At 54.2% G+C, this 12681-nt stretch overlaps 1 protein-coding gene across 1 annotated transcript in view; it reads left to right on the top strand.

Moving 5' to 3' along the window:
- Positions 1 to 2984: 2984 nt before the first annotated feature.
- LOC147123821 (apolipoprotein L6-like) overlaps positions 2985 to 12681 on the top strand; it is a 97467-nt gene continuing 87770 nt past the window's right edge. Inside the window, exon 1 of the mRNA XM_085976256.1 lies at positions 2985 to 3075. Coding sequence (XP_085832382.1) covers positions 2985 to 3075 — 91 coding nt within the window. The remainder of the gene's footprint in view (positions 3076 to 12681) is intronic.

The raw sequence follows: 12681 nt of genomic DNA, 5'->3' as shown, positions 1-12681 counted from the left end.
GTACCTCACTCTCCCTCACATCGTACATCACTCTCCCCTCACATCGTATCTCACTCTCCCCTCACATCGTACCTCACTCTCCCCTCACATCGTACCTCACTCTCCCCTCACATCGTACCTCACTCTCCCCTCACATCGTACCTCACTCTCCCCTCACATCGTACCTCACTCTCCCCTCACATCGGACCTCACTGTCCCCCTCACATCGGACCTCACTCTCCCTCACATCGTACCTCACTCTCCCCCTCACATCGCACCTCACTCTCCCCCTCACATCGTACCTCACTCTCCCTCACATCGTACCTCACTCTCCCTCACATCGTACATCACTCTCCCCCTCACATCGTACCTCACTCTCCCCCTCACATCGTACCTCACTCTCCCCCTCACATCGTACCTCACTCTCCCCTCACATCGTACCTCACTCTCCCCTCACATCGTACCTCACTCTCCCCTCTCATCGTACCTCACTCTCCCCTCACATCGTATCTCACTCTCCCCCTCACATCGTACGTCACTCTCCCCTCACATCGTACCTCACTCTCCCCCTCACATCGTACCTCACTCTCCCCTCACATCGTACCTCACTCTCCCCTCACCTCGTACCACACTCTCCCCTCACATCGTACCTCACTCTCCCCCTCACATCGTACCTCACTCTCCCCTCACATCGTACCTCACTCTCCCCCTCACATCGTACCTCACTCTCCCCCTCACATCGTACCTCACTGTCCCCCTCACATCGTACCTCACTCCCCCTCACATCGTACCTCACTCTCCCCCTCACGTCGTACCTCACTCTCCCCTCACATCGTACCTCACTCCCCCTCACATCGTACCTCACTCTCCCTCACATCGTACCTCACTCCCCCCTCACATCGTACCTCACTCTCCCTCACATCGTACCTCACTCTCCCCCTCACATCGTACCTCACTCTCCCCCTCACATCGTACCTCACTCCCCCTCACATCGTACCTCACTCTCCCCTCACATCGTACCTCACTCTCCCTCACATTGTATCTCACTCTCCCCCTCACATCGTACCTCACTGTCCCCTCATATCGTACCTCACTGTCCTCCTCATATCGTACCTCACTCTCCGTCTCACATCGTACCTCACTGGCAGATCTCTCCACAACCCTGAGATGATGCTGACTCGATCCGGTAAACTGTTTGTTTGGCTCCCTGCAGCTCACAGTGGCGAGGGGTTTCAGGGGGTTTTGCTCTTCACCCAGCAGCTGACCTGTGCATTCCTTCGCTTGATCAGCCAAAGGTGAAAACCGACCCCAGTGACCCTGTGGTCTCAGACTTGCTAGAAAGGTACCAGGGACGAGGGACTGGAGAAGCTGGGGTTGGTCTCTTTCGTGCAGAGAAGGTTAAGAGGATATTTAATAGAGGTGTTCAAAATCATGAAGGGTTTTTATAGAGTGAATAAGGAGAAAATGTTTCCAGTGGCAGGAAATTGGTAACTAGAGGACACAGATTTAAGGTGATCGGCAAAAGAACCAGAGGTGAGATGAGGAGAATGTTTTTTACGCAGCGAGTTGTTGTGATCTGGAACGCGCTGCCTGAAACGGTGGTGGAAGCAGATTCAGTAATAACTTACAAAAGGGAATTGGATAAATACTTGAATTGAAAAAATTTGCAGGGCTCTGGGGAATGAGCAGGGGGAGTGGGACTAATTGGAGAGATCGTTCAAAGAGCCGGCACAGGCATGATGGGCCGAATGGCCTCCTTCTGTGCTGTGAGATTCGATGTATCATACCTCACATGCCTCTCACCACCTCACGACGTGCCAAAGTGCTTTGCAGCCAATAAATTCCTTTTGAAGTGTCGGGCAGACCCTCCCCAACCCGTGGCCCCTCCCCAACCCATGGACCCTCCCCATCCCATGGCCCCTCCCCAACCCATGGACCATCCCCATCCCATGGCCCCTCCCCACCCCATGGCACCTCCCCAACCCGTGGCCCCTGCTCTTCCCGTGGCCCCTCCCCAACCCGTGGCCCCTCCCCAATGCGTGGACCCTCTCCATCCCGCGGCCCCTCCCCATCCCACGGCCACTCCCCATCCCGTGGCCCCTCCCCAACCCGTGGCCCCTCCCCAACGCGTGTACCCTCTCCATCCCGCGGCCCCTCCCCATCCCTCAGCCCCTCCCCATCCCGTGGCCTCTCCCCATCCCTCGGCCCCTCCCCATCCTGTGGCCCCTTCCCATCCCGTGGCCCCTCCCCAACACGTGGACCCTCCCCATCCCATGGCCCCTCCCCATCCCACGGCCCCTCCCCAACCCATGGCCCCGCCCCATCCCATGGCCCCGCCCCAACTCGTGGCCCCGCCCCATCCCATGGCCCCGCCCCATCCCATGGCCCCTCCCCATCCTGTGGCCCCTCCCCATCCCGTGGCCCCTCCCCATCCCGCGACCCCTCCCCATCCTGCGGCCCCTCCCCATCCCGCGGCCCCTCCCCATCCCGCGGCCCCTCCCCATCCCGCGGCCCCTCCCCACCCCGCGGCCCCTCCCCACCCCGCGGCCTCTCCCCACCCCACGGCCCCTCCCCACCCCGCGGCCCCTCCCCATCCCGCGGCCCCTCCCTATCCCGCGGCCCCTCCCCATCCCACGGACACACTCCATCCCGCAGCCCCTCCCCATCCCGCGGACACTCCCCATCCCGCGGCCCCTCCCCAACCCGCGGCCCCTCCCCATCCCGCGGACACTCCCCGTCCCGCGGCCCCTCCCCATCCCGCGGACACTCCCCATCCCGCGGACACTCCCCATCCCGCGGCCCCTCCCCTTCCCGTGGCCCCTCCCCTTCCCGTGGCCCCTCCCATTCCCGTGGCCCCTCCCCTGTTGCGCAGTGAACCCTCGCCCGTCGTGCGGCCCCATCACCAATGATAACTGTGTTGACACCTGATCGACACCATTATTAATATTGTTTTTATTCTTCCTGCTTTACTGTTTGTTTACTTCAGTTTCTTTACATCAACAGAAATGTCGTCAGACTCGTGGTCCCTGCCGGCCTCACCTCATCTCAAATTTCAGAGTGAGGGCAGTGCGGAGGAATGGAACACTCCCAGGGCAGGTACAGCATGGGTTAGATACAGAGTAAAGCTCCCTCTACACTGTCCCATCAAACACTCCCAGCGCAGGTACAGCATGGGTTGATACAGAGTAAAGCTCCCTCTACACTGTCCCATCAAACACTCCCAGGGCAAGTAGAGCATGGGTTAGATACAGAGTAAAGCTCCCTCTACACTGTCCCATCAAACACTCCCAGGGCAGGTACAGCAGGGATTAGATACAGAGTAAAGCCCCCTCTACACTTTCCCAAATAACACTCCCAGGGCAGGTACAGCAGGGGTTAGATACAGAGTAAAGCTCCCTCTACACTGCCCCATCAAACACTCCCAGGGCAGGTACAGCACGGGGTAGATACAGAGTAAAGCTCCCTCTACACTGTCCCATCAAACACACCCAGGGCAGGTACAGCACGGGTTAGATACAAAGTAAAGCTCCCTCTACACTGACCCATCAAACACTCCCAGGGCAGGTACAGCATGTGTTAGATACAGAGTAAAGCTCCCTCTACACTGTCCCATCAAACACTCCCAGGGCAGGTACAGCACGGGCTAGATACAGAGTAAAGCTCCCTCCACACTGTCCCATCAAACACTCACAGCGCAGGTACAGCACAGGTTAGATACAGAGTAAAGCTCCCTCTACACTGTCCCATCAAACACTCCCAGGGCAGGTACAGCACGGGTTAGATACAGAGTAAAGCTCCCTCTACACTGTCCCATCAAACACTCCCAGGGCAGATACAGCACGGGTTAAATACAGAGTAAAGATCCCTCTACACTGTCCCATCAAACACTCCCAGGGCAGGTACAGTACGGGTTAGATACAGAGTAAAGCTCCCTCTACACTGTCCCATCAAACACTCCCAGGGCAGGTACAGCACGGGTTAGATACAGAGTAAAGCTCCCTCTACACTGTCCCATCAAACACTCCCAGGGCAGGTACAGCACGGGTTAGATACAGAGTCAAGCTCCCTCTACACTGTCCCATCAAACACTCCCGGGGCAGGTACTGCACGGGTTAGATACAGAGTAAAGCTCCCTCTGCACTGTCCCATCAAACACTCCCAGGGCAGGTACAGCATGGGTTAGATACAGATTAAAGCTCCCTCTACACTGTCCCATCAAACACTCCCAGGGCAGGGACAGCACGGGTTAGATACAGAGTAAAGCACCCTCTACACTGTCCCATCAAACACTCCCACGGCAGGTACAGCACGGGTTAGATACAGAGTAAAGCACCCTCTACACTGTCCCATCAAACACTCCCAGGCCAGGTACAGCACGGGTTAGATACAGAGTAAAGCACCCTCTACACTGTCCCAACAAACACTCCCAGGGCAGGTACAGCACGGGTTAGATACAGAGTAAAGCTCCCTCAACACTGTCCCATCAAACACTCCCAGGGCAGGTACAGCACGGGTTAGATACAGAGTAAAGCTCCCTCTACACTGTCCCATCAAACACTCCCAGGGCAGGTACAGCACGGGTTAGATACAGAGTAAAGCTCCCTCGACACTGTCCCATCAAACACTCCCAGGGCAGGTACAGCACGGGTTAGATACTGAGTAAAGCTCCCTCTACACTGTCCCAACAAACACTCCCAGGGCAGGTACAGCACAGGTTAGATACAGAGTAAAGCTCCCTCTGCACTGTCCCATCAAACACTCCCAGGGCAGGTATAGCACGGGTTAGATACAGAGTAAAGCTGCCTCTGCACTGTCCCATCAAACAATCCCAGGGCAGGTACAGCACGGGTTAGATACAGAGTAAAGCTGCCTCTGCACTGCCCCATCAAACACTCCCAGGGCAGGTACAGTACGGGTTAGATACAGAGTAAAGCTCCCTCTGCACTGTCCCATCAAACACTCCCAGGGCAGGTACAGCACGGGTTAGATACAGAGTAAAGCTCCCTCTGCACTGTCCCATCAAACACTCCCAGGGCAGGTACAGCACGGGTTAGATACAGAGTAAAGCTCCCGCTACACTGTCCCATCAAACACTCCCAGGGCAGGTACAGCACGGGTTAGATACAGAGTAAAGCTCCCTCTACACTGTCCCATCAAACACTCCCAGGGCAGGTACAGCACGGGTTAGATACAGAGTAAAGCTCCCTCTACACTGTCCCATCAAACACTCCCAGGGCAGGTACAGCACGGGTTAGATACAGAGTAAAGCTCCCTCTACACTGTCCCATCAAACACTCCCAGCGCAGGTACAGCACGGGTTAGATACAGAGTAAAGCACCCTCTACACTGTCCCATCAAACACTCCCAGGGCAGGTACAGCACGGGTTAGATACAGAGTAAAGCACCCTCTACACTGTCCCATCAAACACTCCCAGGGCAGGTACAGCACGGGTTAGATACAGAGTAAAGCACCCTCTACACTGTCCCATCAAACACTCCCAAGGCAGGTACAGCACGGGTTAGATACAGAGTAAAGCACCCTCGACACTGTCCCATCAAACATTCCCAGGGCAGGTACAGCATGGGTTAGATACAGAGTAAAGCTCCCTCTACACTGTCCCATCAAACACTCCCAGGGCAGGTACAGCACGGGTTAGATACAGAGTAAAGCTCCCTCTACACTGTCCCATCAAACAGTCCCAGGGCAGGTACAGCACGGGTTAGATACAGAGTAAAGCTCCCTCTACACTGTCCCATCAAACGCTCCCAGGGCAGGTACAGCACGGGTTAGATACAGAGTAAAGCTCCCTCTACACTGTCCCATCAAACACTCCCAGGGCAGGTACAGCACAGGTTAGATACAGAGTAAAGCTCCCTCTACACTGTCCCATCAAACACTCCCAGGGCAGGTACAGCACGGGTTAGATACAGAGTAAAGCTCCCTCTACACTGTCCCATCAAACACTCCCAGGGCAGATACAGCACGGGTTAAATACAGAGTAAAGCTCCCTCTACACTGTCCCATCAAACACTCCCAGGGCAGGTACAGTACGGGTTAGATACAGAGTAAAGCTCCCTCTACACTGTCCCATCAAACACTCCCAGGGCAGGTACAGCACGGGTTAGATACAGAGTCAAGCTCCCTCTACACTGTCCCATCAAACACTCCCGGGGCAGGTACTGCACGGGTTAGATACAGAGTAAAGCTCCCTCTACACTGTCCCATCAAACACTCCCAGGGCAGGTACAGCACGGGTTAGATACAGAGTAAAGCTCCCTCTGCACTGTCCCATCAAACACTCCCAGGGCAGGTACAGCATGGGTTAGATACAGATTAAAGCTCCCTCTACACTGTCCCATCAAACACTCCCAGGGCAGGGACAGCACGGGTTAGATACAGAGTAAAGCTCCCTCTACACTGTCCCATCAAACACTCCCACGGCAGGTACAGCACGGGTTAGATACAGAGTAAAGCACCCTCTACACTGTCCCATCAAACACTCCCAGGCCAGGTACAGCACGGGTTAGATACAGAGTAAAGCTCCCTCTACACTGTCCCAACAAACACTCCCAGGGCAGGTACAGCACGGGTTAGATACAGAGTAAAGCACCCTCTACACTGTCCCAACAAACACTCCCAGGGCAGGTACAGCACGGGTTAGATACAGAGTAAAGCTCCCTCTACACTGTCCCATCAAACACTCCCAGGGCAGGTACAGCACAGGTTAGATACAGAGTAAAGCTCCCTCTGCACTGTCCCATCAAACACTCCCAGGGCAGGTATAGCACGGGTTAGATACAGAGTAAAGCTGCCTCTGCACTGTCCCATCAAACACTCCCAGGGCAGGTACAGCACGGGTTAGCTACAGAGTAAAGCTGCCTCTGCACTGTCCCATCAAACACTCCCAGGGCAGGTACAGCACGGGTTAGATACAGAGTAAAGCTCCCTCTGCACTGTCCCATCAAACACTCCCAGGGCAGGTACAGCACGGGTTAGATACAGAGTAAAGCACCCTCTACACTGTCCCATCAAACACTCCCAGGGCAGGTACAGCACGGGTTAGATACTGAGTAAAGCTCCCTCTACACTGTCTCATCAAACACTCCCAGGGCAGGTACAGCACGGGTTAGATACAGAGTAAAGCTCCCTCTACACTGTCCCATCAAACAGTCCCAGGGCAGGTACAGCACGGGTTAGATACAGAGTAAAGCTCCCTCTACACTGTCCCATCAAACGCTCCCAGGGCAGGTACAGCACGGGTTAGATACAGAGTAAAGCTCCCTCAACACTGTCCCATCAAACGCTCCCAGGGCAGGTACAGCACGGGTTAGATACAGAGTAAAGCTCCCTCTACACTGTCCCATCAAACGCTCCCAGGGCAGGTACAGCACGGGTTAGATACAGAGTAAAGCTCCCTCTACACTGTCCCATCAAACACTCCGAGGGCAGGTACAGCACGGGTTAGATACTGAGTAAAGCTCCCTCTACACTGTCCCATCAAACACTCCCAGGGCAGGTACAGCACGGGTTAGATACAGAGTAAAGCTCCCTCTGCACTGTCCCATCAAACACTCCCAGGGCAGGTACAGCACGGGTTAGATACAGAGTAAAGCTCCCTCTACACTGTCCCATCAAACACTCCCAGGGCAGGTACAGCACGGGTTAGATACTGAGTAAAGCTCCCTCTACACTGTCCCATCAAACACTCCCAGGGCAGGTACAGCACGGGTTAGATACAGAGTAAAGCTCCCTCTGCACTGTCCCATCAAACACTCCCAGGGCAGGTGCAGCACGGGTTAGATACAGAGTAAAGCTGCCTCTGCACTGTCCCATCAAACACTCCCAGGGCAGGTACAGCACGGGTTAGATACAGAGTAAAGCTGCCTCTGCACTGTCCCATCAAACACTCCCAGGGCAGGTACAGCACGGGTTAGACACAGAGTAAAGCTCCCTCTGCACTGTCCCATCAAACACTCCCAGGGCAGGTACAGCACGAGTTAGATACAGAGTAAAGCTCCCTCTACACTGTCCCATCAAACACTCCCAGGGCAGGTACAGCACGGGTTAGATACAGAGTAAAGCTCCCTCTACACTGTCCCATCAGACACTCCCAGGGCAGGTAAAGCACAGGTTAGATACAGAGTAAAGCTCCCTCTACACTGTCCCATCAAACACTCCCAGGGCAGGTACAGCACCGGTTAGATACAGAGTAAAGCTCCCTCTACACTGTCCCATCAAACACTCCCAGCGCAGGTACAGCACGAGTTAGATACAGAGTGAAGCTCCCTCTACACTGTCCCATCAAACACTCCCAGGGCAGGTACAGCATGGGTTAGATACAGAGTAAAGCTCCCTCTACACTGTCCCATCAAACACTCCCAGGGCAGGTACAGCACGGGTTAGATACAGAGTAAAGCACCCTCTACACTGTCCCATCAAACACTCCCAGGGCAGGTACAGCACGGGTTAGATACAGAGAAAAGCTCCCTCTACACTGTCACATCAAACAGTCCCAGGGCAGGTACAGCACGGGTTAGATACAAAGTAAAGCTCCCTCTACACTGTCCCATCAAACGCTCCCAGGGCAGGTACAGCACGGGTTAGATACAGAGTAAAGCTCCCTCTACACTGTCCCATCAAACACTCCCAGGGCAGGAACAGCACGGGTTAGATGCAGAGTAAAGCTCCCTCTACACTGTCCCATCAGACACTCCCAGGGCAGGTACAGCACGGGTTAGATACAGAGTAAAGCTCCCTCTACACTGTCCCATCAAACGCTCCCAGGGCAGGTACAGCACGGGTTAGATACAGAGTAAAGCACCCTCTACACTGTCCCATCAAGCGCTCCCAGGGCAGGTACAGCACGGGTTAGATACAGAGTAAAGCTCCCTATACACTGTCCCATCAAACGCTCCCAGGGCAGGTACAGCACGGGTTAGATACAGAGTAAAGCTCCCTCTACACTGTCCCATCAAACACTCCTAGGGCAGGTACAGCACGGGTTAGATACAGAGTAAAGCGCCCTCTACACTGTCCCATCAAACACTCCCAGGGCAGGTACAGCACGGGTTAGTTACAGAGTAAAGCTCCCTCTACACTGTCCCATTAAACACTTCCAGGGCAGTTACAGCACGGGTTAGAGACAGAGTTAAGCACCCTCTACACTGTCCCATCAAACACTCCCAGGGCAGGTACAGCACGGGTTAGATACAGAGTAAAGCTCCCTCTACACTGTCCCATCAAACACTCCCAGGGCAGGTACAGCACGGGTTAGATACAGAGTAAAGCTCCCTCTACACTGTCCCATCAAACACTCCCAGGGCAGGTACAGCACGGGTTAGATACAGATTAAAGCTCCCTCTACACTGTCCCATCAAACACTCCCAGGGCAGGTACAGCACGGGTTAGATACAGAGTAAAGCTCCCTCTACACTGTCCCATCAAACACTCCCAGGGCAGGTACAGCACGGGTTAGATACAGAGTAAAGCTCCCTCTACACTGTCTGATCAAACACTCCCAGGGCAGGTACAGCACGGGTTAGATACAGAGTAAAGCTCCCTCTACACTGTCCCATCAAACACTCCCAGGGCAGGTACAGCACGGGTTAGATACAGAGTAAAGCACCCTCTACACTGTCCCATCAAACACTCCCAGGGCAGGTACAGCACGGGTTAGATACAGAGTAAAGCTCCCTGTACACTGTCCCAGCAACCACTCCCAGGGCAGGTACAGCACGGGTTAGATACAGAGTAAAGCTCCCTCTACACTGTCCCATCATACACTCCCAGGGCAGATACAGCACGAGTTAAATACAGAGTAAAGCTCCCTCTACACTGTCCCATCAAACACTCCCAGGGCAGGTACAGTACGGATTAGATACAGAGTGAAGCTCCCTCTACACTGTCCCATCAAACACTCCCAGGGCAGGTACAGCACGGGTTAGATACAGAGTAAAGCTCCCTCTACACTGTCCCATCAAACACTCCCAGGGCAGGTACAGCACGGGTTAGATACAGAGTCAAGCTCCCTCTACACTGTCCCATCAAACACTCCCGGGGCAGGTACTGCACGGGTTAGATACAGAGTAATGCTCCCTCTACACTGTCCCATCAAACACTCCCAGGGCAGGTACAGCACGGGTTAGATACTGAGTAAAGCTCCCTCTACACTGTCCCAACAAACACTCCCAGGGCAGGTACAGCACAGGTTAGATACAGAGTAAAGCTCCCTCTGCACTGTCCCATCAAACACTCCCAGGGCAGGTATAGCACGGGTTAGATACAGAGTAAAGCTCCCTCTGCACTGTCCCATCAAACACTCCCAGGGCAGGTACAGCACGGGTTAGATACAGAGTAAAGCTCCCGCTACACTGTCCCATCAAACACTCCCAGGGCAGGTACAGCACGGGTTAGATACAGAGTAAAGCTCCCTCTACACTGTCCCATCAAACACTCCCAGGGCAGGTACAGCACGGGTTAGATACAGAGTAAAGCTCCCTCTACACTGTCCCATCAAACACTCCCAGGGCAGGTACAGCACCGGTTAGATACATAGTAAAGCTCCCTCTACACTGTCCCATCAAACACTCCCAGTGCAGGTACAGCACGTGTTAGATACAGAGTAAAGCACCCTCTACACTGTCCCATCAAACACTCCCAGGGCAGGTACAGCACGGGTTAGATACAGAGTAAAGCACCCTCTACACTGTCCCATCAAACACTCCCAGGGCAGGTACAGCACGGGTTAGATACAGAGTAAAGCACCCTCTACACTGTCCCATCAAACACTCCCAAGGCAGGTACAGCACGGGTTAGATACAGAGTAAAGCACCCTCTACACTGTCCCATCAAACACTCCCAGGGCAGGTACAGCACGGGTTAGATACAGAGTAAAGCTGCCTCTGCACTGTCCCATCAAACACTCCCAGGGCAGGTACAGCACGGGTTAGATACAGAGTAAAGCTCCCTCTACACTGTCCCATCAAACACTCCCAGGGCAGGTACAGCATGGTTTAGATACAGAGTAAAGCTCCCTCTACACTGTCCCATCAGACACTCCCAGGGCAGGTACAGCACGGGTTAGATACAGAGTAAAGCTCCCTCTACACTGTCCCATCAAACACTCCCAGGGCAGGTACAGCACGGGTTAGATACTGAGTAAAGCTCCCTCTACACTGTCCCATCAAACACTCCCAGGGCAGGTACAGCACGGGTTAGATACAGAGTAAAGCTCCCTCTGCACTGTCCCATCAAACACTCCCAGGGCAGGTGCAGCACGGGTTAGATACAGAGTAAAGCTGCCTCTGCACTGTCCCATCAAACACTCCCAGGGCAGGTACAGCACGGGTTAGATACAGAGTAAAGCTGCCTCTGCACTGTCCCATCAAACACTCCCAGGGCAGGTACAGCACGGGTTAGACACAGAGTAAAGCTCCCTCTGCACTGTCCCATCAAACACTCCCAGGGCAGGTACAGCACGGGTTAGACACAGAGTAAAGCTCCCTCTGCACTGTCCCATCAAACACTCCCAGGGCAGGTACAGCACGAGTTAGATACAGAGTAAAGCTCCCTCTACACTGTCCCATCAAACACTCCCAGGGCAGGTACAGCACGGGTTAGATACAGAGTAAAGCTCCCTCTACACTGTCCCATCAGACACTCCCAGGGCAGGGAAAGCACAGGTTAGATACAGAGTAAAGCTCCCTCTACACTGTCCCATCAAACACTCCCAGGGCAGGTACAGCACCGGTTAGATACAGAGTAAAGCTCCCTCTACACTGTCCCATCAAACACTCCCAGCGCAGGTACAGCACGAGTTAGATACAGAGTGAAGCTCCCTCTACACTGTCCCATCAAACACTCCCAGGGCAGGTACAGCATGGGTTAGATACAGAGTAAAGCTCCCTCTACACTGTCCCATCAAACACTCCCAGGGCAGGTACAGCACGGGTTAGATACAGAGTAAAGCACCCTCTACACTGTCCCATCAAACACTCCCAGGGCAGGTACAGCACGGGTTAGATACAGAGAAAAGCTCCCTCTACACTGTCAAATCAAACAGTCCCAGGGCAGGTACAGCACGGGTTAGATACAAAGTAAAGCTCCCTCTACACTGTCCCATCAAACACTCCCAGGGCAGGTACAGCACGGGTTAGATACAGAGTAAAGCTCCCTCTACACTGTCCCATCAAACACTCCCAGGGCAGGTACAGCACGGGTTAGATACAGAGTAAAGCTCCCTCTACACTGTCCCATCAAACAGTCCCAGGGCAGGTACAGCACGGGTTAGATACAGAGTAAAGCTCCCTCTACACTGTCCCATCAAACGCTCCCAGGGCAGGTACAGCACGGGTTAGATACAGAGTAAAGCTCCCTCTACACTGTCCCATCAAACACTCCCAGGGCAGGTACAGCACGGGTTAGATACTGAGTAAAGCTCCCTCTACACTGTCCCAACAAACACTCCCAGGGCAGGTACAGCACAGGTTAGATACAGAGTAAAGCTCCCTCTGCACTGTCCCATCAAACACTCCCAGGGCAGGTATAGCACGGGTTAGATACAGAGTAAAGCTCCCTCTGCACTGTCCCATCAAACACTCCCAGGGCAGGTACAGCACGGGTTAGATACAGAGTAAAGCTCCCGCTACACTGTCCCATCAAACACTCCCAGGGCAGGTACAGCACGGGTTAGATACAGAGTA

The sequence above is a fragment of the Somniosus microcephalus genome, chromosome 2 (genome assembly GCF_052327205.1).
Source record: "Somniosus microcephalus isolate GS21.2 chromosome 2, FLI_Smic_1.0, whole genome shotgun sequence".
In the NCBI taxonomy this organism is placed as follows: domain Eukaryota; kingdom Metazoa; phylum Chordata; class Chondrichthyes; order Squaliformes; family Somniosidae; genus Somniosus; species Somniosus microcephalus.
Note: the sequence above shows the minus strand (reverse complement) of the source record. Positions and strands in the feature narration are given on the sequence as shown.